Source organism: Cyphellophora europaea, assembly GCF_000365145.1.
Source record: "Cyphellophora europaea CBS 101466 unplaced genomic scaffold supercont1.2, whole genome shotgun sequence".
Taxonomy (NCBI): domain Eukaryota; kingdom Fungi; phylum Ascomycota; class Eurotiomycetes; order Chaetothyriales; family Cyphellophoraceae; genus Cyphellophora; species Cyphellophora europaea.
This window is the reverse complement of record NW_008481808.1, coordinates 1,777,836-1,803,135: the sequence shown is the minus strand read 5'-3', so window position 1 is coordinate 1,803,135 and position 25,300 is coordinate 1,777,836. Positions and strand designations below refer to the sequence as shown.

Sequence of the window (25,300 nt, the reverse complement as noted above, 5' to 3'; positions counted from 1 at the left end):
CAAACGACGACGCGGACAGCAAGGAGAAGTTTGTCTCGACCACACCACATCTCGAACCATGAATCTGGCGCTAATAGACCCTTTCCAATTAGCCCAAGACTATCCAGACGTACTGATTGATGATCTCAGTAAGTCGAGCTCCCATTTGACGGAGGGCGAAAGACCATGTGCCAATCTGTGGCGAAACGGTAATGCTCAAACTGACCCAACGCGCACAGAATCCGGCCATGCTACCACTATCCGCTTCAATCGCAAAGGCGATTATCTGGCGTCAGGCAGATCAGATGGAAAAGTCGTTATCTGGTGAGTCTTCTACGTGTACTACGCGTTGAAATATTATGCCTGAGCAACAGGCGGCATCCCTGCCAAGAAACCGAGTCTGACTGTCCCGCAGGGATATGGAGACAAATGGCGTGGCGATGAAGTTGAATGGGCACTGGAAGCAGATCCAGAGCGTCAGGTAAGTTCAGAGGCTCAATGACTCGGATGCCCCCTGGTGGAGAGGCACCTGTTGCCTTGCCGGAACGTCTATGAGGCTAATAAGATTCAGCTGGTCAAAGTGCGGTCGCTACATTCTCACTGCATCCCAAGATTGTCGCGCCATCCTCTGGGACCTTTCTACCCAAACACGCATCAGAACAGCCAAATTCGAAGCACCCATCTACACAGCAGAGCTACACCCCCAGAACCACCTACTCTTCTGCGTCTCTCTGTTCGAAGATCACCCCTTCCTCGTCGACGTCAAGAACACCATACCCATTAAGCACCGTCTTCCTACCGAGCCTCTCGCCGACAAGTCATCCCTCAAACAGTCTACTACCTCAGCAATCTTCTCCGTCCAAGGCGATCACATCATCTCCGGCACCTCGAAAGGCTACATCAACATTATTGAGACCTCAACCCTAAAGATAATCCACTCATCCAAACTCTCCACTGGCCTCTTCTCCCTCCTACGTCTTACCTCTAATGGCCGTCAACTACTCGCCAACGCCACCGATCGCATCATTCGCGTCATTGACATGCCCGATCTCTCCAAAATCAGACCCAGCACCGATGAACCCAGCGCTAACCCAGAGGACGACGAGAACGACACCGGATATCTCGACCCCTCAACCATCTACCTTTCCGCCACCAACCAATTCACCGACGTCGTCAACCGTTTACGCTGGAACCACACCTCCATCTCCCCCGTTGCATCTGGCTCAGACACCGCTGAATACGTCGTAGCCTCAACCTGTACGTCGCTCTCTCCCATAGTTCACCTCACACCCTTTCAGCCCACATCACTGACATTCCTCTCCTCCCAGACATGAAACGCAACATCTACCTCTACGAACTCCGCTCCAACTCCCTCTTCCGCATCCTCGAGACCCGCGAGGAAAACGCCATTATCGAATGGCACCCCTCCCGCCCGCTCATCGCCTGCACCTCGATCGAGACCGGCACGATCCAGATCTGGGGCATCGAGCCGCAGCAAAAATGGTCGGCGCTAGCCCCGGACTTTACGGAAGTGACGGAGAACGTCGAGTACGTCGAGCGCGAGGACGAGTTCGACGTCTACCCGGAGGAGGAGCACAAGAAGCGGCGCGAGGACCGCGAGGATGAGGACGTCGACGTGCTCACGCTGGACGTCAAGGGTCGCAAGGTGGAGGAGGCCCAGAGTTTCGTGCTGCCCATGTTGTATAACATCGAGGACAGCGATGGCGAGGAGTAAGTGCCACACCTGACTGACTGACTATCCCGCTAGCAGAGGAAATGGTCCAATAGCGCGCACCGCGGTACTGGAATTCTGAGGCAGAATGCTTGGAGAGGGACGCGTTTCCAATTACCTACATAACTCTTATGTGGGGGCGAGAAGGGATCTCACGCCATTGACGCTTCTTCCATTGCCTCCCATCTCATCATGCCGCGTCGTACCTCGTATTGTTTCCATTGTTAACAGGCTAACTTTGGGCAGCCAGGAGCTTATTCGGATGGGCGTGGGCACGATGCGCAAGCGTGAAGTCAACGAAGGCAAAGCGTACGAGGGCGATGGTGGTGAAGATGCGCTGATGGCTAATGCTGCGGCCGCTGCAGGTGCTAAGAACAAGAAACGGAAATAGTAAGACAGTCAAAAGCAAAAGCACGGTGTTGGAAGATTGACCTGTCTATCCCCGTGTTTGCCAGCTGTGATATTCCCAAATATCTAGCCATATCCTTGCGTCCCTCTTATCTAACACTATGCTGGCAACTTCAATTGTGACAGCAGATCGCTCCGATGGTTGTCCTTCGTATTACCACTGACCCAACGTGACTTCAGTGCAACAGTCAAGAATGTGTTTCTCACCATAGTCATTGTCCTTTCTAGTGCCCTCCAAGGCTCCGTAACCGGACAGGCAGACATATTTAATGTGATCTAGACCGAATGTGCACCTCTACCCCTAGTCGTTCCTTCACAAAACGCGGCCACTACTACGAAGGGGGGGGGGGGGGGGGGGCGGGCGAAACGACGTCAGCGCCTGAAGAAGTTGAGGCTGTTGCTGTTGGTAGGGGAGCAGATGGCGGCGAAACAACACCAGAACCAGATGAGCTTGATGCAGTTGCAGGCAGAAGGGGAGCTGAAGACGAGATCTGCTTTGTGGTTGATGTCGATGTGGTGAGAGCAACTGTGTCATTGAATGTGAACGGAAATTGCGAGAACAAGGACGAGATGGAAGATGCAATAGCAGGATCGTCCCACTAGACAGCTAATAGAGCTACTAATAACTAGAGTGGTAACAAAACTGGTCGTCAGAGCCGTATCAGAGCCTATGCTCAAGCTCGTCGTGGTTTTCACTGATGCAGGTGTGCTCGCATCCGCCAACGAAGTATCTATAGTCGTCTGAGACGGGCCTGTCTCTCCTGATGTTGTTGTTCTGATTGTACTTGATGAAATTCCAGCTCAAAGTGGCTCTGTACTCGTACTCGAAGGCGCAGATTTTGTAGAGCTCGAGCTTAATGTGAAATTTGGGGTCCGGGCTCCTGAGGCAGAAGAGTTCGCAGTGGATTCTGAACTAGTACTACTCGAGGAAAAAGAGCTTGCAGACACCAAATTCCCTGACGAGGTAGCCGACAAAGTGGATGACGAAGAGCTCGAGTCTTGAGTGCTGGGAACTTGACTGCTCGAACGTTGGGTGCTAGATATTAAATTGCTTGAAGGAGAACGGCTAGTGGCTCGCGAAGGCGCATTCGCTGAGCTTGACATTGAACTGGAGGCGTTCGGTCTGGAGGGACTCGGAGTGCTAGAAGTTGACCGAAGTGAGCCTGCGGCACTGCTTGCTGTTTGTATGATTGAAGTTGAAGTCCCTGATGGTGTATTCGTAGACGTTGAGCCTGTCAAACTCGGATCGCTCGGCGTAGACGCAGTCGAGGCATCTAAAGATCGCGAGCTGGTCAGCGAGCTTGTACCTGGAGGAGACTTACTCTCAATACCCGATGTAGTGGTCGCAGTACTTTGTAGGATCGAAGTAGTAGGGGTCTGTGAGTCTAGAGCAGTCGGTGAGCTTGTCGAATGGCTGCTGCTCTGCCGTGGGATTGAGATGGTCGTTGTAGTTCTTTCTTCTGCGGTGACGGTCACGATGGACGTAGGTGGAGACTTAGAGCTCAGAAGACCTGTCCAGTCGCTCCAGGTGTGCTCTGGTGGCATTAGCTGGCGTCCAAAACAACAAGAGAAGACATACCAGTTTCTGACTCATGGTGTGAGCATGTTGGACATCTCTCAAGATCTTGTTCGCGGTTGCTTCCGATGAATAAGGTATTACCGTAGCGCCACGTCGGTGCGTGGAGGACGGAAGCATCAACTTCAAGTGTGATGATCAAATGCCCACCTTGCAACAAATCATCGATCGAGTTCACGACACAGATAATGGCGGAGGAGCGGATGCAAGTCATCGTGCGGTGTTCTACTCAGCTCTCGGTGACATCGAACAGCCTCATGCCTTATTTGATGCCTGGCTGAAAGAAAAGGGCTTCGGTGACAACTATTACTGGTCAGAATCATCTTTGAGTCGTCGTTGTAAATAACAGAGGCCTTCGCCAGGTCTATCGTGACCGGTCGGTATTGTATTGACCTAATAAAAGGGATGAAAGCCCAGACACAGTGGATTGAGAAGTACGAGTAGTTCTTCGAGCAGAAATATTCCCTTAAGGAATCAGCGGCAGCAACCTTCGATAGGTGTTTCTGTCAGGTCAGCGCCGCAGCTGCGGTCCATCCGACTGCTTTCATCGTACGTTGCGCCTACTCTGAACAGACCATCTGCTAATGCCCGCAGTTCACGGCCCATGACCTACAACGGAATCCACTGACTGTCTGGCCTTCGATTGAATATCCGGCCCTGACCCAGAATCCCAAGGTCAAAGAAATCTACAGAGTCGATCCTCGGCCTGTCGAGCACGGTGGCGGAAAGATTGAGCTTCTATGGAGTCGTTACAGGAAGGACGATGAGCTGGAAATCACAGACACGTGCCCTGTCACCTGATCAAGTACACAAGGGATGAATGTCCAGCAAACCGAGCAGGGTGATGAGGCTGCATGACCACCACAAAGAGGGGAGTCACTTCGAGTCTGCTGTTGAGTAGCATATGGTCATCCCAACAATCAGTGCTCCTCTCTCACAAGATTTCTGATGTCAACCTACCTCAACCACGCGCTTCTGCACGAAACACCATCATGAAGACTCTCCCTTCGCTCTGGCTCATTAGTACCCTCACCCACCTACTTCCCATCACGCAAGCCCTTCCTTCCACAGTCGCAACCAACACATGCGCCGCACTCCAGGTCCGCCAATGCGAATGGTCAGCCGAGAAGAACGACTTCGTCTGCGACGATCAGCTAGCGTCCGTCAAGCAGATTGTTGACCGCATGCGCAACTCAGCGGCAGATGGCGTAGCTGACGTCCAGCACCGTGCAGTCGCCTACAGTGAGCTCGGGTACCCGCAATTTGGTCCATTCGCATGGATCGTGGGTTGGTTGAAGAAGGAGGCCAAAGCATCCACAGATGGGAAGTTCGAGTATTGGCCGATTTCGCCAACTGCTGGTGCAAGGCGCTCGCCAAGGCAGCGGTGCACCCCGATGCATACATCTTTGCGCCAGCTGGTGTGGATTTTACGGCGGATTCGGTGCGGACGCGGATCGAGCTGCCGTATCTGACGATAAATCCAAATGTGAAGAGGATTTGGCGAGTAGATCCAAGGTCGCCGGCGAAAAAGGGAATCAAACCGGAAGAGAACTGTGGGCTGGATAGACCAATGTTGTTCTGGGATCATGACAGGGGCGATGGAGCTTGGGAGCCCCAGTGAAAGTGTCCTGTCGTACATCCAGAGGAGGTGAGGAAGTGACTTACCCCTTGTATCACCACAATGCTTGGGTTGATTTGTCGGTGGACGGGAGCGCGTCTGCCTCACGACACGATGTGGCAGATCTTATATGCCATCGCCGAGCCTTCAAACCCGACTAGTTGTGTATTGTGATCCATGTAACGACGGTATAGAGCAGGAATGGGCAATCAACAGATTGGCCCTAGTCAGGCTTGTCGTTGCTCATGATGATAAGGTCATCATCGAAGATCAGCCCGAGAACGCTTGTTCCTCATCATTGAGATGTGTCGTTCCTCCGTAAGCCTGCTTCTGTTTTGGTGGATTTCCGATGATGATATGGTGCGTAGGTTTGAAATAGTAAAAAGATCAGGGAGTTGCTGCACAAGCAGCTGAGGCTTCACAACAATCTCATTGTGAAACCTCAGTCAGTTCAAAAAACATTGCACCTACAGTACCACCTATTCACTTTCGTTTTGACGCCGTACCAAAGCGAGGCTGTCACTGCGACCCTGCAGAAGTGATTGAATTACACTGAGCATAAAGATCAGTAGCGGGTGTAGAGCATCAGTGGCTCTCAGAAGCCTGCAACACAAGTAAGCACAATCATGCTTTCGTTTCGCATCACATCGTTGGCCTTGATGGGGCTAATCATAATTAGCAGCATGCCCGATGCATACTGCAACCCGTCCCAAGCCGTTCGTTCTGATGAAATTGGCCTCTCCAAGCGCCAGTGCGTCTTCAACCCGCAGACAAGTAAATACGACTGTGACGAGAACATACCTTCGGTGAAGCAGATGGTGGATCGAATGCGCGACAAGGATGACCAGGGCACCGCGGACGCCGAGCACAGCGTCGTGTTCTACACTAATCTTGGTACTGAGCACAAGGTGTCTGAGCAGTGGATCTTTGGATGGTTGAAGAAGGAGGGCTTGGAGGACAAGTACTACTACCTACGCACGGTCATCAACGAAAAGTGTGAGTCGCCCTGAGGCTGTACACGACACTTGCTGATGCCATCCAGGGTACGTGGCACAGGCCCTTCACATTCTCGAGAACATGGGAGAACCCCACAACATCGAGAACTTCAGCAACTGCTACTGCCAAGCACTTTCGGTTGCAGCCGTCCACCCGATTGCCTATCTCTTCACGACCAAGGGCGCAAAGTGGCGTGAAGATTCAACCTGGGTGAGACTTTCCAAGAGTATGAACCAAATGATGACTGACTATTCGCAGTCTGTGGTCGAGTACCCTTACCTGACCCAGAACCCAAACATCAAGGAGATCTGGCGTGTCGATCCTCGGCCTCCCAGCATCAAGGGCATCAGTGAGGAGGAGGCCTGCAATCATGATAGACCAGAGCTCCTATGGAGTCGAGAAAGGGGCGACAAGGTCTTAGAGCCAAAGTGGACTTGTCCATACATCTACCCAGAAGGCGGCGAGTTTACATAGCAAAATTAGTGGCGACGAGGATGATGGTTTCCATTGAGGTTGAGCGACGGGGAGAGGAGCCGAAGGGAGAGGTCGGCGAAAAGCCAATGACAGTTAGAGAGATTCGTTCTGGGCGAAGGCCGCAGACTCTGTTGGGGCCCACCACTCCGCGATAAGGCGGCCGGCTAGGCTACCTCATTGGGGGTACCGGACTGCGTGGGGCAAGCCCAATGAAAGCTTCATGATATGATGTGCCGGGATCGCAGACTCATAACTTTTTTTCCAACCTTGATCGCCTGCTGCCGAGGACTACAGCCACCGAGATGGGTGTCGGACTCCTCATTGCCGTCGATCCGGACGCAATCACCTCAGCGAATCCAAAAGGTCTTAGTCTTCAAGAAGTTGCTCTGTTCGAAAACTGCCTCATACAGGCCACGCCTGAGAATTTACAGTCGCGACTCAATTTCTTGCGCGAAAACTTTGCAACTCTCGCCGTCTATATTGACGTGCGACAACTGAAAGCATGGAACGATGTTGTCGAGGTGCTCAACTCCGGCGCATCCAAAATCTTTGTCACATTCGAGCAGCTCAAAGCCCTGTCTCAAGATGACACTATTTCACCCTCTCGTCTCGTCCTCACCATTTCTCCCTTGAAGCCCAAGACCGATATTGCGAAACTCAAGACCTTTATCGAGGCCAACCCGAAATGGAAGACCGCAGAGTGGGCGTTTGATGGAGATCAAGGCAATACATACATTGACGGCGTGCTGCAAGAGCTGGACAACTACCCTCCTCATGCCGATCAGACACTGTACGTCTCTACGACCAGTGAATCTGCTGGTCAGGACCTGCTGGCACAGTACCCTGGTAATGCTCTCATTGTCTCCTCAGAACGCCTCACCCTTGACTCGTCGAAAGAAGGCCATGCGGACCTGATACCTGTCACCGATCTCTTCCTAGCTGGAGCTGTTGCTGACCGCAAGACGGGACTTTTCACGACCAGTGTCGTCGATGAGCGTGGGGTAGCCTTGGGGTTGGTCTACAGTAGCAAGGAGAGCATTATTGAGGCGCTCAGAACTCGCAAAGGTGTCTACCAGAGCCGCAAACGTGGACTTTGGCACAAGGGTGCGTCGAGTGGGGACACCCAAGAACTTATCAGTGTATCGTTCGATTGCGACAAGGACTGTTTGCTCTTCAGAGTGAGGCAGCAGGGCAGGGGTTTCTGTCATTTGGCTACAATGTCCTGCTGGGGTCCTGTATCTGGTCTATCCCGCCTTCAGCGAACACTGCAAGAGCGGAAAAAGGATGCCCCCGTGGGCTCTTACACCGCTCGGCTCTTCAACGATTCCAAATTGGTCAACGCTAAGATCAAGGAAGAGGCAGACGAGCTTTGTGAAGCCACTTCCAAAGCAGAAATTGCCTCCGAGGCCGCTGACTTGCTCTACTTTGCCCTTGCTCGCTGCATTGCTGCAGATGTCACCCTTGAGGACATTGAGAAGAACCTCGACCTGAAGAGCTTGAAGGTAAAGCGAAGGAAGGGAGACGCGAAGCCCCAGTACGTCGACGAAACACCGCCACCGGAGCCCGCAAATGGCGTCAACGGCGACAGCAAGCCTCAAGACGAAGATGTCAAAGAGGCAGCTTCGGTCCCCAAGACGCCCTCTGATCCAGCTGGTACGAACGACGCGGGCAAAATCCAACTCAAGCGCTTCTCCACATCGCAAGCATTCTCAGACGACGTTTTGAAGTCCGCTCTACAGCGGCCGTCCCAAAGATCCAATGAGAAGATCATGGGTCTTGTCAATCCGATCATTGACGATGTCCGCTCGAAAGGTGACTCTGCGGTCCTGAAGTATACCCACAAATTCGAGAAAGCAACCTCGTTGAAATCGCCTGTTTTGAAGGCGCCATTCCCCAAGTCACTCATGCAGCTTCCACCAGAGACCATCACCGCCATCAACACCTCATACGACAACATTCTCAAGTTCCACTCCGCCCAGAAAGAGACAGCTCCGCTCTCGGTCTCAACGATGTCCGGCGTGACATGCTCACGCTTCTCACGGCCTATCGAGAAGGTCGGGCTCTATATTCCGGGCGGTACCGCCGTTCTGCCGTCTACTGCACTTATGCTGGGAGTGCCTGCCATGGCTGCGGGTTGCAAGAACATCATCCTCGCGTCACCGCCACGATCAGATGGAACCCTTACACCAGAAATCGTTTACATCGCAGACAAGGTTGGAGCTGAGGCGATCGTCCTAGCTGGTGGGGCGCAAGCCGTAGCAGCCATGGCATATGGCACTGAGTCTATAACTAAGGTGGACAAGATTCTTGGACCAGGAAATCAGTTTGTGACGGCCGCCAAGATGATCGTTTCGAACGACACCACGGCTGCTGTCTCAATCGACATGCCCGCTGGACCTTCAGAAGTACTGGTCATCGCTGACGAAACCGCGCAACCCGCGTTTGTCGCCTCGGACCTCTTGTCACAAGCCGAGCATGGAACCGATAGCCAAGTCGTACTCATCGCCGTTGACCTGTCCGAAGCTCAATTGCAAGCTATCGAGGATGAAGTGCACCGTCAAGCCTTTGCTCTGCCACGCGTCGATATTGTCCGTGGAGCGATCGAGCATAGCGTGACCATCTCCGTGTCCTCACTGTCGGAGGCACTTAAGTGGAGCAATTACTATGCTCCTGAGCACTTGATCCTGCAGATCGCTGAACCCAAAGCAGCTCTGCCAGAAATTCAGAATGCTGGTAGCGTGTTCCTTGGCAAATGGACACCCGAGAGTGTCGGCGACTACTCTGCCGGCGTGAATCACAGCCTGCCCACTTACGGATACGCCAGGCAATACTCCGGGGTGAATCTTGCCAGCTTCATGAAGCATATCACCAGCAGCGAAGTCAGCGAGGAAGGCGTTGCGAGCGTGGGCTCTGCGGTCGTGGAACTGGCGCGGGTCGAAGGCCTTGAAGCGCACAAACGAGCGATGGAATTGAGAATGGAGGTGCTTGGACTGAGGGAGAAGACGTTTTTGAGCGACGAAACTGGCTTGCGGAAGCTCGCGGACGTCAAAGGGGCGGTCCAGCAACCGGTGAAGGAGAAGGAAAATGGGGTGGAAGCAGAGACCAAGGCGGAGACTGGCGACACACCCCCAACCGTCGATGCTGCCAGCTCTGGGGGAGCCTGACGCGATGTTGTACGACGATGTATACATTATAAGCACGAGGTGTCGGGTGTCGTTGCTTAATTCCAGCCCGCGAACGGTTTCAGCATGGCATAGAAATCCGGTAGATTAGACACAGTTAATAGACTCGCAATGCCTCGTGGCATATCTTCTGGAGCTACAGTACGAGTGCGCTTCGGCTCAGGATCTTACAACCGACTCGGCATCCTCACACCTCCGTCCAACCGTATCGTGTCTCCATTGAGCATCGGATTTTCGATGATTTCCTTGACCAGCCTCGCGAACTCCTCGCTTTTGCCCATCCTCACGGGATAATTCACCATCTCGGGGTTCACGCCCGCCCTCTGGCCCGTCGGTTTCTTTTCTGGCTTCTGCGCACGCTCTTGCTGGGCTGTTGTTTTGGCTGGAGCCTTCGCCTTTGGCACCGTCATACCTGTTTCAAATACACCGGGCGCGATCCCAAGGACCCGCACTCCAATCTTTGGGCCCAACTCGCGCGCTAACGGTAGCACTATACTCCGCACTGCTCCCTTACTCGCACTATATGCCAGCTGACCTACCTGACCCTCGAATGCGGCGACACTGCTGACCACCACGAGCACGCCGCGCTCGCCATCTGGGCCCCAGGGCTCGTTGCGCGCAATATGTGGAAGAGCCAGACGGATGAGATCGACGCTTCCGCGCAAGTTGATTGCCAGCGTGCGATCAAACACAGCGATATCGTAGTACTTGGGTTCGTCAGATGACTGCTTGGGCAAGACTAGTCCTGCAGTGCCAATGCCGGCGCAGGCGATGACGCCGGAGAGCGGAGCGGAGGTGCGGGTGATCCAGCCGAGGCTAGCGGTGACGGCGGCCTGGAGTGATTGGGTGGAGGAGACGTCGGTCTTGGTGAAGAGGATGTGGGAGGAGGGAAGAGAGGCGGATGTAGGAGGAGGGTTTAGGTCGAGGACGGAGATGTAGGCGCCATGCGAGGCGAGTAGCTGTGTGGTGGCGAGACCGAGGCCGGATGAGCCGCCGGAGACCAGGAAGGTGCGGTCTTTGAGCTGCATTGTAGGGGTTGAACTGGTAGGAGGAAGAATGTGGAGGGAGAGAGAATGTGGTGAGTTTAAGGGCACGAGTGTCAATTCGCAATGCGCGAATGCCTACCATACCTCGGCTGCGAGGGGCATGTGTTTCCAGTTCCAACGGATCAAAGCTATGGCCGTAGCTCTTGGCCAGCCTGCTGGTAGTCCAGTAGCTGGTGCAGTACGTGGTCTTACCTGTAAGCCAATGTAATGTACTGCAGAGAGATCGAGGACGCAAGCATATGACGACTGGAGGGGGAGGAACTCTCTCACGATGAAACACTCCTGGGGTGATCGGCGGGCAGCCTCCTATGGAGTGAGTGCATGCCGCTGCCCAACCTTGAAATCCGCTGCCATGCAATCGTGCATGCGCCTCCAAGCTTGTCACAAATTGACGTATAACCTCTCCGCCAAACCTCATCACCCTAACTTAGCGACACGAGCGGACGCCCCGACAGTAACACAGAAAGCGACCGCACCTTGGACTTTTCGCCCGCCCTTGACGCCGCCTCTGCCGTTTCGGACCGCAGTGCTCCCGCCGCAAGTCTGACCTCATTCCCCCACTGCCTGTTTTACCACACCACGTACCGCCTGCCTGTGACTTGACAAGTTCTGAGGCCCAGTATCTACAGCGTTTCTCTACCCATAGATTCGCGACTCTATCGACGCCCAACGCACGACGGGGTCGATGACGGCTCTATGTCGCAGACCTCAAGTCGAACCCGTCCCCCTTACGACAAGCGGGTAAGCAGCGTCACAAGCGAGCACCGCATTTCGCGCTCGCGTGAGGGCTCCCGTCTTCGCAGGAAGTCTATCAGCTACAACGATGCCTACCTCTACGCCCTCCGTGTCGGCTTCCTGGCCTACCTATTGCAGCCACGTGCAAAACGCAAGCGCCATGTCTCGAAACCGTCGGTCACGCGCACCGAAACGTCGGCCTCGTTCAACGACTTGATGAAGGATTTCAGTCTGGTCAGGGATAGCAAGAGCACGAGGTTTCCGCATGATTTCATCAAAGAGCTGGACAAAAGGCTGCAGCGGATACTCATTGGGAAAGACACCAGGCCGGAGTACCAGGAGCCAATGGCCAAGCGTAGCTTTGCCATTTTTCTCAACACCCTGTCAGACCCGCAGTTCAAGAGGCGCATGGAGGCGGACCGCCGAGCCGAGGATTTGGTACTCATATTCTTCTCCAATACTACAAAGGAGCTGCAGAAAGGGAAGCCTTCGGGCGACGATGGCGTTAAGCGGATGGTCGATCGCCATGTCGCCCTCTTTGTGCGACTTCTCAGCACAATCTTGAAAGAGAAGGGCTGGGCGCAGGACAAGCCCGAATTGGCCGCCAGGTTGGCAAGCCTGGAGAAGAAATTGCTCAAGCACGACGAAGATTTGTCCTCACAGAACGGTACTTCCACTTTGGTCGAGGAAGTGGTGCCTCTCACGTATGAGGTTCGGGACATGCCGTTGGTGCAGGTCGTTGGTCGTATATTCGGGCTCAGGAACACCATGATGCAGTCGGATATCGACAGGCACAAGGTACAGTGGACCGAAAAGGCCGCCCTTCAAGATCTTAAGACCTATCAGACACACTTAAACACAGGCTCGGGGCAGACGTTGACGGCCGACGACTTTGACACAAAGGAAGCATATGAAACATGGAAGAAGTCAGAAGCCCCCGATCTGTCTCAATTGATGCTCGCTATCATCCAAGTCAACCCTGAGTTGGCTAAAGTTACCGCCGAGAATACGCTGCCACAGTTCAACGCTCAGGCTAGCGAGTCTGCAGCCGACCAGGCCTACTCTGATATGTCTCGTGTCTTGTCCCAAGAACAGTCTTCTTCTTACGTTCTTGATCTTCCGGATTTGAATGGCCTCAGTCTTATGCAGGAAAATGAGTCGGCACAAGCTGATGAAAATCCCGCGTACACTTTCATTCCACCAGATCCGAGATCTTTCTACAGATTCATTATGCTCACAGCCTTGAACTATGACTTGAACGATCAGACAACCCAGGAGGATGGCTCTACCTCCCCATCACAGCTTTTCTCCAAGCAATCTGCGGAGTTGCTCAACGAGATCGCGTTGAGATGGCGCATCGCCAAATTCAGCCGAATTGTCATCTTCCTAGATGTGATTCGGGAGAAATTCATGGACCAGAGCCTGTCTCTGGACATGTTAGACACAGCATTCAACTACGTCAAAGAGCCTCCTGAAGAGGACCCGAAGAGCAAGCGTGCTTCCTTGGTCATTAGCGCATCTGCCTACTTCGCTAGAAACAACTGGACAGTTACCGACTTCTCTCAAATGCGGAAGCTGTTGGCAGACGTCTACCATGCGCTCTTACGAGATCTGTACAATGTCATCATGACGTCGTACGCCGACAAAGCCGAGTTGCCTAGGTTAGGATCGATCATGACCGTCGTCGACGATCATCTCCGCTCGGATCCGAGCTTCAATGTCAGCCAACACGACTTCGACCAATTCAAGGGTCAAGCTTCACAAGGGCTCGAGAACAATGCACGAGACATATATCAAGGGCTATTAGAAAAGCAGCTACCCGCAGAACCCGAGAAGTGGGAGTTCTTCCACGTTCAAGAGTTGGCCAAAGGAGTACTAAAGCTATGTGAGAAGGTGCAAAAGCGCTTTAAGCGCAACCCCGAGATTCTGGGGATCAACCCGTTGGTGACTTTGCTTACTGTCATTCTGCCAGCATTTGCCGAGGATTCCAAAGCCCTTATAGAGAGCGTGATCAAGAATGCTAGGCAGCAAGACCTCGAGGTTCCGATACAAGATGGATTCGATCTGTACAGAGATCTTGCCGAGTTCCGCCGGGTGCATACGGACGCCGTACCGCAAACTCCATTCCCATACAAGCTAGAAGACCTTCTAGCGGACTTTGTGTGGCGCTGGATCTATGTTACCGAACAGCAGGTCAGTGGGTGGGTGGAAAATGCCGTCAGCCAGGACAAATTCGCCGTACGAACAAGAGAACCCGGACAGGTTCCAACGGAAGATGAGCGACATAGTGTGTCAGTCATCGACATATTCCGTTCGTTCAACCAAGTCATCGAGCAGATTGCTAATCTCAACTGGGACGACGATTTGACATATGCCAAGTTCATGACCGCTATCGCGAAGGCACTGGGCAACGGCATCATGCGGTACTGCGAGCTTGTTGACCATAAGTTCAGCAAAGAAATGGACCGCTTGACACCAGAACAAGAAGCCGCGGCCAACATGACGAGGCAAGAGAAATGGATGCAGATGGCCAAAGACACATGGAACAATGCAGCCAGGGTGGAACCTTTCCACTTCTACCCCGAATCTTTCGTCAAGCTCAACAACGTGTCGTTTGCGATCTCGCATTGGGATAAGCTCGAGGAGGAGATTAATGTTGATGCATGCGCCGATGTGATCAAACAGCACAATCCTCCTGCGATGAATCGGCCTCGCAAGACAACGAACTACGTCTTCACCATTAAGATTGTTGAGGCCGAAGACTTGAAGGCTTGCGATGTCAACGGATTCAGTGACCCATATGTTGTGCTCACCGATGAGTACCAAAAGCGTTTGTCCAAGAGCAGGATCATTTACAGAAACCTCAACCCACGCTGGGACGAGACAGTAGATATCTCCACGCAAGGCCCGCTCAACCTGATCGCCACCATTTGGGATTGGGACGCCGTTGGTGACCACGACTACGTTGGCCGCACATCGCTAAAACTCGATCCTGCTCATTTCAGTGACTTTCTACCCCGAGAATACTGGCTTGACCTCGATACGCAAGGTCGTCTCCTCGTCCGTGTCAGTATGGAAGGCGAACGCGACGACATTCAATTCTATTTCGGGAAAGCTTTCCGTACCCTGCAGCGCACACAGCGCGACATGACACGCAAGATCACCGACAAGCTATCGGCCTATATCCAGGAATGTCTGTCTAAGCGTGCACTACGCGCACTCCTCAATAAGGGCATCACTGTATCCTCGGTCTCGGCGTATTTCCAGCGCAATCGCGCGCCCGCAGTGTCCGCAATGCCTTCAGATGCAGAGATCGTCAACGCTCTGCGCCCTCTCTTCAACTACTTCGACGACAATTTCGCCATCATGAACCAAACCCTGACCTCAGGAGCCATGCTAGCCGTCATGACACGTCTGTGGAAAGAAGTCCTAGGTACCATCGAATCCCTCCTAGTGCCTCCCCTCTCCGATAAGCCGTCCGCGCAGAGGCCTCTGTCCCAGCAGGAGCTCGATGTTGTCTTCAAATGGCAGCAGTCCCTCTTCGACTTCTTCCACGCCGTCGATGAGGACACGGGCGAGGTCAACGGGGTGCCCACCAACGTGCTCAAGAACCCCAAGTATCACGAGATCAACACGCTGAATTTCTTCTACTTTGAGACGACCGAGAACCTCATCCGCACCAGCGAGCGCATGGCTTCCGCCACTGCCGCCTCCGCCGCGCACAACCGCCAGCGTCTCTCGGCGCCTGCGACACTGGGTCAGCCGTTCAGTGGTGCGGGCCTGGCGGCGGGCAATATCGGTGGGGCAAGACGCGCGAAGAGTATCATGGTCAGCCGGAATCTAGGCACCATGAAGAGGGCCAAGGAGGAGAAATGGAAGGCTGCCCAAGCGGAGCCGAGCGACGACATGATCCTGAGGATCCTGCGGATGAGGAGTGAGGCAGCGAACTATCTGCGCGATCGGAGCAGGCAGAAAGAGAGGCTGGCGGCTGCGGCGGCCGCGGAGGCGATTGTGAGGATGAGCCTGATGAGCGAGAAGGGCAGTCGCATGACGGGGCCGAGCGTTATTAGGCGTTGAGGTGTGGGGCGTATTGAGGACTCGGAGAGGGCAAGATGCGCTGGGCAAATACAAAGAGATATGAGAGGATATATACACGATCGACTAATGAAGGAGAGTCGCGGGTGAGATTACGATGTAACGACTGCTGAAAGAATATGATGGTATGGATAGCCACGATGGCCGCGTTAGGTGGTCGGTGAGTTAGCTCTGCATAGCTAGGAGTCATGGGCGCTTGTCAATCGATACCCTTGCTTTTCATCGGGTTCATGCTGTTCTGTTGTCTCAGCTTCTGTTCGTTCTTGCTTCGCTGCCGGCAGAAACCTCTCGATATTTGGACTGCACTGACCCCATCCAAAACCGCAGCTGCTGCCCTAGGAGGCAATATCACTTCTGGACCTCTGCAACGACAGCTTGATATCGGAGGTTGCGCACAGCCTTTTATGTTTGGTCCTCTCGAGACCTCCCCTGGTGGACCTTTCCATCGCTGTTGCCGAAACCGCGAGCTTCTTTGGTTGTGGGTTGCGCGCTATCCGTTGATATGTGTTGACCGATATGCCAGAAGGTGTACATGGGTCCAGAGTTGGATGCATCGTGTGCAATATCCTGTAAAGTTACTCCCGAAGCCTCGTATCTAGGAGAATTGACTTCATGCGCTGCAAGGTGATATGGCAGTCGGTGCAACCTGAATACGGAACATTGGTCTTGCTTTTGAAGTGGTGTAGACAGACAGCGAAATTGTCGAGGACACACCAGCCGACGGAGGCCCTGTGAGCAACATCGAAGAGGCAGCCCCCACCACAGGCTTGTTCCGTTGCTAGTAATTGCTCGTGCAAGCCGTTCAGGGTCTTCCTGAAAGCTGTGCACAGGCCCCCGCCGGAGAGGTAAATATTGAGGTCCGAAGATTCGAGGTCGTGCTGTTGAATGGCTCGATAGCAGTTGCCCAAGTCCATCTGCCTGTGCTCACAGGGACGCCGTCTCCGGACCATGTACATCATTGTGTCTTCAACGGGTTTTCGCATATCTTCCACGGCGGACTCTGTGATGTGCTGAATCGCGCAACTAATGCGGTCTAGAATGGTCAGACGGATGGCCATGAGGAATGGGCATTCGTACCTAGAAAATCTGGGGCCATTATGGTAAGCAGACTGATCTTTGTGGCTCTGATTCTGCTTTCGGATCTATGTTCCCACAGCCACTCGAGTAGGAGACGGAACTCCTCCGCCTTGTCGAGGATGTAAGCGATACAAAGTCCTGGAAGAGCTGCACTGATAGGGGTCTCTTCGGCACTGTCACTCTCAGCATTGCAGACTTTCGCTTTCCAGGCCGCATATACAGTTTTCGACCAGAAGATAGAGAGTTTAATGCATGTGTATTTATCGCAATGAATCAGCACGTTTGGTAGATGTTGAAAGGGGATGTCGTCTGGGTCTTCGACCATGCAACAGGAGCTGTCCTCAGGCAGATCCAGTGGATGTTCGGCGGTGTAGGTTGTGTGTCCTTCCAGCCAATTTGGACCCAACATCGCTTTGAAGACCGGCGATTCCATCGCCAAGTGCTTGCTCGACACTCGAAACAGCTGGAGGTCTTTTGAGCCTACTCTTATGACGAGGTCACCCTCGGGGTTGAGTCAAGAGTTCGGCCACGTTGAAAGTTAGGGGCGACGAGGGCGTTGCAGGACTTCGATGATGAGGATGTTAAACAATGAGGACGGAGCAGAATCGCACTGCAAGAGAAGGCTTGACGAAAGAAGTGCATGAGAGTAGCCCGAGGAATAATCGATGGTAAAAGGCGGTGCAGAGCGAGTACAAAAGCTTGGGAGTGCGAGCCTCGAACCAGGTGCAAAGTCGAATATTGACAGGTATGGGCCGACTTCGCGCTGCCGCCGACTGGGCAGAGGTCACTCACATCGGGGATCTGATTGTGGACGGTCTTTCATTTCAGTGCTGCATAATGCTGCAATACCGAGTCGAGATGGTGCAGGCTATGACTGGGCCTTGAGTTCATGAGCTGCCTCTCTGACAAGGCTGAAGCCCCCTTGCCCTGAGTAGCAGAACCCAGAAGGGTAGAACTCCTGTCTGCTAGCATACCATCGGTACTGCTGTCGGAACGTGCACAAGCAGATGTGGAAGTTGTTTGCAAGTACCTGCATGGGAGCAACCCTCCTGCCAACAAGCCCCAGGTATATGTTGGCTGAGCCTGCCTACCTAACTGGCTGACTTCCCCTTTCGCGCCCCACTGAATGCGTTGCGAGTTCTCCAGGATGCCTCCACCGAGTTCAAAGTGGTCGAATTGTGCTCGATAGTCTTCTTCCGCCCTTCAGTGGTGACTTGCTTGGGCTTGCCCGCCTTTCCCGGCTCCTGCTCCTCCACGTCTCGGTCATCTCGGGCTCGGATAACTCATCAATAGTCCACAAGTGAGTGCTCTGTACCTGGTCCACGATGGAAGACTTTGTAGATCTCGTGCTGCCTCCGGTCGTCGTTGTTGTAGCACTTTTGGGCGCCCATGCCGTCTTCTCTCCTCTCTGATCTCTAAGCTCTCTGGCCCGCCTTCCTCCAGAACGGCGCGTTTTCTTATTCGGATTCTTGCCTGTCTCGCGTCGAACCTCACGGACCCAAGTTCCGGTGCTGTCCCACGAACTTTGCGACCGGGGTGAGCGACGGCCGGTGGCAACGGCATCGGCGTACTCGCGTTCTCGCTTGCACGTGTAGTAGAGGATGAGGGCGAAGATGGCGGCGCAGAGCATGGGCACTATGACGAGCGGTGTGACGCTGATTGTATCGTTGCGTGGTGTCAGGCTGTGCGTGGTTGCGCCAGTCCTTATCAATGGAGGTGACATTGCGTCAGTTCGAGAGGGTGCGTGGCTACGTGACGGGTGGGAGCACCTAGTGAGATCTCGATGGCCGACTAGGACAAGAGGCTGGTCATTACCGCCTTCAGCAATGGATTGTTGATGGGAATGGAGTACCAGAATCGAAAGCAAGTCTGAAAGAGAAGCAGGAGAGGTTCTGTCTCAGACCTGTGGTGTGGTGTGCGTTGTCAAGGTGACATTGCTGCAGAAGTTTCTGCCTTCGATGCTGCACCTCAGCCTCGCTGAACTCGCCTGAGGTCGCCACTTTCAACGATACGCCTATTTCCGCCGCTCGCCCTGCCTCCAGACATCATCTCAAATGTAACATGACGCTTCTCTCCCTCCCCATTCATCATCTTCTGCTTGAGACGTTCCGACCACCCGGCAAAGACTGAGACCCTGATATTCTCACGCCGTGGAGGCACACCTTGCATCCTAGTGCCATTGCGTTCTGCATCCGTACGCCGTGGCCTCATGAGCGGCACAGCTACTGATCCGCCATTGTTCCGTGGCTTCATTTCCTGCACCAAGTCATCTTTGGCAGTCTGCCCCTGAGTAGTCTGCCTAGCATCAGCGCCCCTCCATCGTCTGCACCACCCGACGATGCCAAATGCTAGGAGGGCCACGCAAACTACCGCTGCCACAACAAGAGAGATGAAGAGGCTGATAGATATCTCCACGGAGTCATTTCTGGTGTCTGCGGCGCTTGCAGAGGACGCAGGCGACACATGAGCTAGGGCTGCTGGAAAATCGGTAGACTCTTCGCTGTTGGGAGTTGGTAAGACGCTGATGCCACTTTTCGAAAGGTCGTCGGATGTAGCTATAGATAGCTGTGCTGAGCTTGACTTTAGTGTCTTCAGAGGGGCTGGGATGATGGCTTCCAGGCCGTCCATATCAGCTGCCACTGCCCGAGAGATGGTCGGACTCGAGGTCGGACCAGGCGTAGATGTGCCGAGAACAGGGATAGATGACATCAATTCGCCTGGATAGGAAGCTGAATCTTGGAATAGTGTGACGGTCTTGAATCTGACAAGCTCCGTGGCCGATGAGGGGCGTGCTGCATTGCTGGTGACCTGCTGCGCCAGCGCTGTCCACGCGCAGGGGTATACCGCACCGTCTGTGGCCATTCTTCAGTGTCTCATGGTATTCATACGATGATAGGGCGGTGCAGACTGCTGAAGAAGCATCAAGGGGTCGTGGTTCAAGGGCATCTCAGACACATAGCATCGGCCAGACGTGAATCTGCTTTCGCAACATATGTCAAACGACATCTGCGAAGTCACAACCCCATGCCATCATCAATCTTCACCAGTCCTTGAGACCCACAAGACATCGGTGACCAGTTACTGGCGAATAGACGCTACCCCCGGTCCAGCTGAGGCAGGGATTATCGTTGGTGGAGCAATTGCTGGAACCGGAATATAGCTTCAAGTCTCTGACTTCGGCAGTCGAGACAAATTCCCTTGTAAGCTGGTGGTGGCCATCAGATTCACGTTACGGAAGGTCAGGTGGTACTACTTCACGCCATCGCCCCTGCCTGTGGCGTGAAGGCTCGATTCCAGGTTGCAGGGCCGGGCAAAATATGCTCATTATAGATGAAGAGTTCGAGCAGCGCCGTAACAGACTCCTTATTCATCAATTGCATTTCCTTCACAAGAAGAATGAAGCAGTCGGCAAAGGATATGTCCGATGAATCGTAAGTCGATTTCACGGCACCTTGTGTGCTCATACGTTCAACTGCAGCACCAATGAATGCTGCCCACAAAAACGGGCGGGCTAGTGCCATGCGTGAAATAAGTTTTGTCGATGCCATCAGTGGTCGCATCGCAAGCTCCAATCTCTCCAGCATAAGAGCGCTCCCTGGCTTGAGTGGCTCACCTGCAACCAGGACTTTGGTGCATGAAGCACTCAGTAAGGTCAGCAAGGCCAATGCGAGCATATGCTGCGTATAATCAGCCAGGAGACGTGTGCCAGGCGATGCTGAGCTTCTCTCGATAGTTTCAGGATCAGGGATTGCGGTCTGGAAGGACGTTATGTAGTTAGCGAGGCGACAGCTGTAGATGTATAGCTGCGAATACAGCCAGCGAAACGTGTATGTCTCCGGATGTGTGTCGATTGTGAATACATCAGGCCCTGATACGAGGACGGCATTTGCAGGCTGGGTCCACCATACCCACAGAAGTCGACGACACTCGAAGAACATTATCAGCAGTGGCTCATCGATCGTTGTGTCGATATTGGATAGAAACCCTGCGATGGGCGGGGGTCGGAATGAGGGACTTTGTTTCGTCTGCGGAAGAGCTACCGAAAGCATTTCTGGCACCCATTTGTTCACGTCCAAGATAGTCAAAGTCGTGTATGTCGCAGAAACAGCGAGGTCCATGTACAGAACGCGGAAGAGCATGACGATGCCAATCGAACGAGGTCCGTGGATGTGAGCCTTTTGCTCCAGTGCGCTTTTGAGAAAAACGAGATGCGTTCGAGCTTCGGGTAGATCACCTGCATAGACGGCAGCATTGAGCAGAAGCAGCACACTTTCGATAACGACATTGTCAATCTTGTCGACCTGTCGTATGTGAGAATGGAGTTCTTTTAGTGCCCGACCTTTGAGCTGCATTCTCTGCCTAATCATATCCGGGCTCTTGGAGAGGTCTGCCATTACTGTCATCTGGGCCAGGAAGAAGCCAACAGTGCTGCCTTGATCGTGGAGGACAGCAACTGTGGAATGATAATCGTCAGAAGCTTCAACGCTGCGAAAGTCGACGATGGCTCTTTGGGACGAGGAGGGAACCATGGCACTGCTGTATCTAATTGGCAGCATCTTGGTGGCGTAGAAGAGAAGCATATCGGCCACTCGTGGAGTTACGGGGTTAGCGAAGGTACCGAATGGATCCGAGTTGCCCTTTTGGAGGACCGTATGCACACACAACACGGGCTGTGATGTTGGGAGAACGATAGCATTTTCATCTTCAAGTCGCTCCGGCGTCGCTGATCTAGTTGAGGGCGGTGTCCAGGCGAAGGATTGGTTCTTCTTCACTCGTTTTGGACGACCAACTTTAGCAGCGTGAGACCTTGCAAAGGCTTGGATGACCTCTTGGTCCTTCTTTGATCTTTGTTGGGTATTTGAAGGAAGGAAAACCAAAGATGACATGCTGCAACGCGTCACCAGTCTGGCCCGAACGGATCATACATTAGATCGCGATGAGGGGCCACGAGACCTATCGGTCGCCGGCCTTACATTGATGTCGTCTTGCGTTCAACAACAGTCAAAGCCGTCATCTGACTTCTGCGACAGAGCGAGCAACAAGACGGGAAGGGAACAGAAACCCTTCAACTGTTGCAAAAATGTGAGCCTCGCCAGCACATTCTTCGGCCGGGCCACCAGCATCGGATGACAACGGGGTAGCGTGGTGGTACGGACCTTGGCTTGCAGCAGGGATTTCTGCTTTGCGCTGCACGTTGGAAGTGCTCCAGAACTACCGACACGCCAAGCCTGGCTCGACGCGTCCCGCAGATCGCCGCCGCGTCGCGTGCGCTGGGCCACTATCACAACCGGCCCCAGTCTAGAAACTGTTCTGACAGGGTCGTAGAGCAATTATGCTGAAGCCCTTCAAGCCATTGACACTACGCAAGCCTGATCAGACCACTGCGGACGTTACCACCCAGCCCCCAGCAGCGAAGCGACGTAAATTGAGCCCTGGCGATGATGGCCTCGTTCCTAGCTCATCGGGCACGGAATCTGGGAAACTTCATAAACGTCCACCTCTGAAGACCCTTCCAAATCCAGCAAGTCCACCGCAATCGAATGAACCCCGGAGCAGCCAATTCGCAAGCTATTACTCAGTCTTATGGCGCAATCCTACAAATAAAAAGAACAAGACCTGGACTGGCGATGGCGCACTCGTGGTTGGAGATGGACTTGCCATCTTTTACGATAGCTCGGGCAAGCAACTGGCGCAGCGGTCTTTTGACAAGCCTCTTCTGACCGGATCAAATCTATCACTGGGAGGGAAAGAAATCGAGGTCGAATCCGTATTGACGAGAGATGAATTCAAAGCCATCGTTGGCTCGAAGAAACCGCAAAAGCAATTTAAGAAGGTAGAAGCTGTGCCTCAGAAGCCAAACACCCCTACAATCTCTTTGAAGGACAAGCTCAAGACCGCCAAAAGTGATGTGCAACCGCAAGCCGGATCTTCCCAAATTCTGGGCACGGATGCGAGCGCTCGTTCAGCCGCTCCCGCTTTTGTCAATCCTTTCAAGGGCAACATCTCGAGGTCACACAGTACCAGTGATCGGCCGACTCCACGACATAATCCCAATGAGTCCGGGGCAATCGTATTCAAGCAGCCCAAGACAGCGCCTGCTGGCCAACAGTTAGTTGATGTCGTATTGGACCCGGTTTTGGGCAAGAAGCTCCGTCCTCACCAACGAGAAGGTGTACAGTTCATGTACGAGTGCGTCATGGGCCTCCGAGATTACGCAGGTCAAGGATGCATACTAGCTGATGATATGGGCTTGGGAAAGACTCTGCAGACCATCGCTTTGCTGTGGACATTGATCAAGCAAAGTCCTATCCATAAGGCATCTCCCGTCGTCAAGAAAGCACTCATTGTCTGCCCGGTGTCTCTGATTAAGAACTGGAAGAAGGAATTCAAGAAATGGTTGCCTCACACCAATTTGGGAGTCCTCCAATTCGAGGATCCTAAGACGACTCGGCTAAGCATGTTCGACGGAAAGGTCTTTAACGTTATGATCATCGGCTATGAACGCCTCCGACAGGTCGCAGACGATCTCGCGCAATCACATGATGTTGACATTGTGGTTTGTGACGAAGGTCATCGTCTGAAGACCGTCAAGAATAAGAGTGCAAAAGCCATCGAATCCTTGAATACGCCAAGAAGGATCATTCTCTCGGGTACTCCGATCCAGAATGATCTCAGTGAATTCTATGCCATGGCCAATTTTGTCAACGACGGGTGTCTCGGCTCGGCCAAGGCTTTCTTCAAAGACTTTGAGAATCCGATCATGAAGAGTCGCCAACCCAATGCCCTCGAAGAAGACATTGAGTGTGGTGAGGCAGCCACTGCTGAGCTTACGCAGACGACATCGCCCTTCATACTTCGGCGAACTGCCGATATATTGGACAACATGCTACCAACCAAGACCGAATATGTTCTGTTCTGCAAAGCAACACCTGAGCAAGCTCTGGTTTATCGAAATGTTGTGAGCTCACCCATGTTTCGATCTGCTCTAGGCAGCATGGACACTGCTCTACAGCTGATCACAATCCTGAAAAAGCTCTGTAACAGCCCTGCTTTGATGAAGGCTCCCAATAGTAGCGACGAGTCCACTTCTTCATCTTTGACCACGCTGAATGAGATGCTCCCTACTGGTATGACCAGGTACTACCGAAACTCAATGTCTGCCAAGATCCGCTTGCTTGATATTCTTCTCCAGCAGATTAGGACAACGACCGACGAGAAGGTGGTGTTGGTGTCGAATTATACCTCGACCCTCAATCTGATGGGGGACCTGCTGGAGAGTTCGGGACTGAAGTCCTTGCGCTTAGATGGGTCCGTACCTGCGAAGCAGCGCCAAGGTCTTGTGGATCAGTTCAATCGAGCAAAATCATCCCAGCTATTCGCATTTTTGCTCAGCGCCAAAGCCGGCGGGGTCGGAATCGACTTGACGGGAGCCAGTCGGTTAGTTTTGTTCGATGTGGATTGGAATCCTGCCACCGATGATCAGGCCATTGCTCGCATTCATCGACAAGGTCAGAAGAGGCCTACCAGGATATACCGCTTCCTCATCAAAGGTGGTCTCGAAGAGCGGATTTGGCAACGCCAAGTTGTCAAGCGTGGTCTTGCTGACAGTATCATGGACGGCGAAGAAGGCAAGTCCAAGTCGAAAGCACGATCTGGGAAAGGAAGCAAAGCAACATTCGGACAAGAGGAACTGAGAGATTTGTTTCGCTTCGACGAGTCTCCCCAATTAAGGACACACGAGCTGATCAGATGCCATTGCGGGGGTATCGGCATGGACTCGATCTCGACATCGAGGGCCGAGACGCCAGATGTGGATGACTCGGAAAATGAGGCTGACATTTCAAGCTTCGTCCGTTCGTCACAGCTCTCGGACAACTATCCAGAGGATGAGACAGGTATAACATCACCTGTCAAGAGAGCTCGAAAGCGATGTGAAGGTGGTCAGGCTGATGCGGAAGCGGAGGAGCTTATGAAGTATGCTCATCTGAACACAGCTCTTGTTCCAGAGCTTCCTGATTCAGACGAGGGCCTCATAGCCATTGAAGAGCAGATCAACGACGATTGTCTCATGCATGTACTGCGTCAAGACGAGGATATCGTTGCAGGAGGGATCGCATACGTCTTCAAGAAGACGACTGGCGCGATACTGCAAGCTCCGCCCGACGCAGTCGACAAAGAAGAGCTTGGGGGGCATGTATGAGATGAATGCAAGTACAGCTGTTCCAACCTATCGGAAACGAATGACACGAGAAGAATATGACATAGAGCCGATGATGGGGTGGCGGCTGTTTACATAGACCTCAAGACCAGGCAGTAAATGAAATGTGAAGTCACTCGGTTGATCTTCGGTGGTCCCATTATGCCGCGCAACGACCCAGGATG

The 25,300-nt window shown here is 53.3% G+C and overlaps 8 protein-coding genes across 8 annotated transcripts; 6 read left to right on the top strand and 2 right to left on the bottom strand.

The window, feature by feature from the left end:
- Positions 1-58: 58 nt before the first annotated feature.
- On the top strand, positions 59-1,714 carry HMPREF1541_02191 (uncharacterized protein; the record flags this gene model as incomplete). Its single annotated transcript, XM_008716547.1, has 5 exons — positions 59-128; positions 219-303; positions 395-460; positions 551-1,236; positions 1,308-1,714. The coding sequence occupies 5 exons, from the start codon at positions 59-61 to the stop codon at positions 1,712-1,714; spliced, it is 1,314 nt and encodes a 437-aa protein (XP_008714769.1).
- A 2,452-nt stretch (positions 1,715-4,166) lies between these two features.
- HMPREF1541_02190 (uncharacterized protein) lies at positions 4,167-4,490 on the top strand (the record flags this gene model as incomplete). Its single annotated transcript, XM_008716546.1, has 2 exons — positions 4,167-4,244; positions 4,290-4,490. Coding segments are annotated over 2 exons (279 nt in total), but the record flags the coding sequence as incomplete, so codon positions are not given.
- A 1,506-nt stretch (positions 4,491-5,996) lies between these two features.
- HMPREF1541_02189 (uncharacterized protein) lies at positions 5,997-6,783 on the top strand (the record flags this gene model as incomplete). The annotated part of the gene is made up of 3 exons (XM_008716545.1): positions 5,997-6,309; positions 6,356-6,519; positions 6,568-6,783. The coding sequence occupies 3 exons, from the start codon at positions 5,997-5,999 to the stop codon at positions 6,781-6,783; spliced, it is 693 nt and encodes a 230-aa protein (XP_008714767.1).
- Positions 6,784-7,085: 302 nt separating this feature from the next.
- On the top strand, positions 7,086-9,947 carry HMPREF1541_02188 (histidinol dehydrogenase; the record flags this gene model as incomplete). The annotated part of the gene is made up of 1 exon (XM_008716544.1): positions 7,086-9,947. The coding sequence occupies one exon, from the start codon at positions 7,086-7,088 to the stop codon at positions 9,945-9,947; it is 2,862 nt and encodes a 953-aa protein (XP_008714766.1).
- Positions 9,948-10,132: 185 nt separating this feature from the next.
- Positions 10,133-10,993, bottom strand: HMPREF1541_02187 (uncharacterized protein; the record flags this gene model as incomplete). Its single annotated transcript, XM_008716543.1, has 1 exon — positions 10,133-10,993. One exon carries the CDS (start codon positions 10,991-10,993, stop codon positions 10,133-10,135), a length of 861 nt encoding a protein of 286 aa, XP_008714765.1.
- A 714-nt stretch (positions 10,994-11,707) lies between these two features.
- On the top strand, positions 11,708-15,823 carry HMPREF1541_02186 (uncharacterized protein; the record flags this gene model as incomplete). The annotated part of the gene is made up of 1 exon (XM_008716542.1): positions 11,708-15,823. The coding sequence occupies one exon, from the start codon at positions 11,708-11,710 to the stop codon at positions 15,821-15,823; it is 4,116 nt and encodes a 1,371-aa protein (XP_008714764.1).
- Positions 15,824-16,416: 593 nt separating this feature from the next.
- HMPREF1541_02185 (uncharacterized protein) lies at positions 16,417-18,641 on the bottom strand (the record flags this gene model as incomplete). Its single annotated transcript, XM_008716541.1, has 3 exons — positions 16,417-16,874; positions 16,919-17,381; positions 18,234-18,641. The coding sequence occupies 3 exons, from the start codon at positions 18,639-18,641 to the stop codon at positions 16,417-16,419; spliced, it is 1,329 nt and encodes a 442-aa protein (XP_008714763.1).
- Positions 18,642-22,250: 3,609 nt separating this feature from the next.
- Positions 22,251-25,118, top strand: HMPREF1541_02184 (uncharacterized protein; the record flags this gene model as incomplete). The annotated part of the gene is made up of 1 exon (XM_008716540.1): positions 22,251-25,118. One exon carries the CDS (start codon positions 22,251-22,253, stop codon positions 25,116-25,118), a length of 2,868 nt encoding a protein of 955 aa, XP_008714762.1.
- Positions 25,119-25,300: the final 182 nt, after the last annotated feature.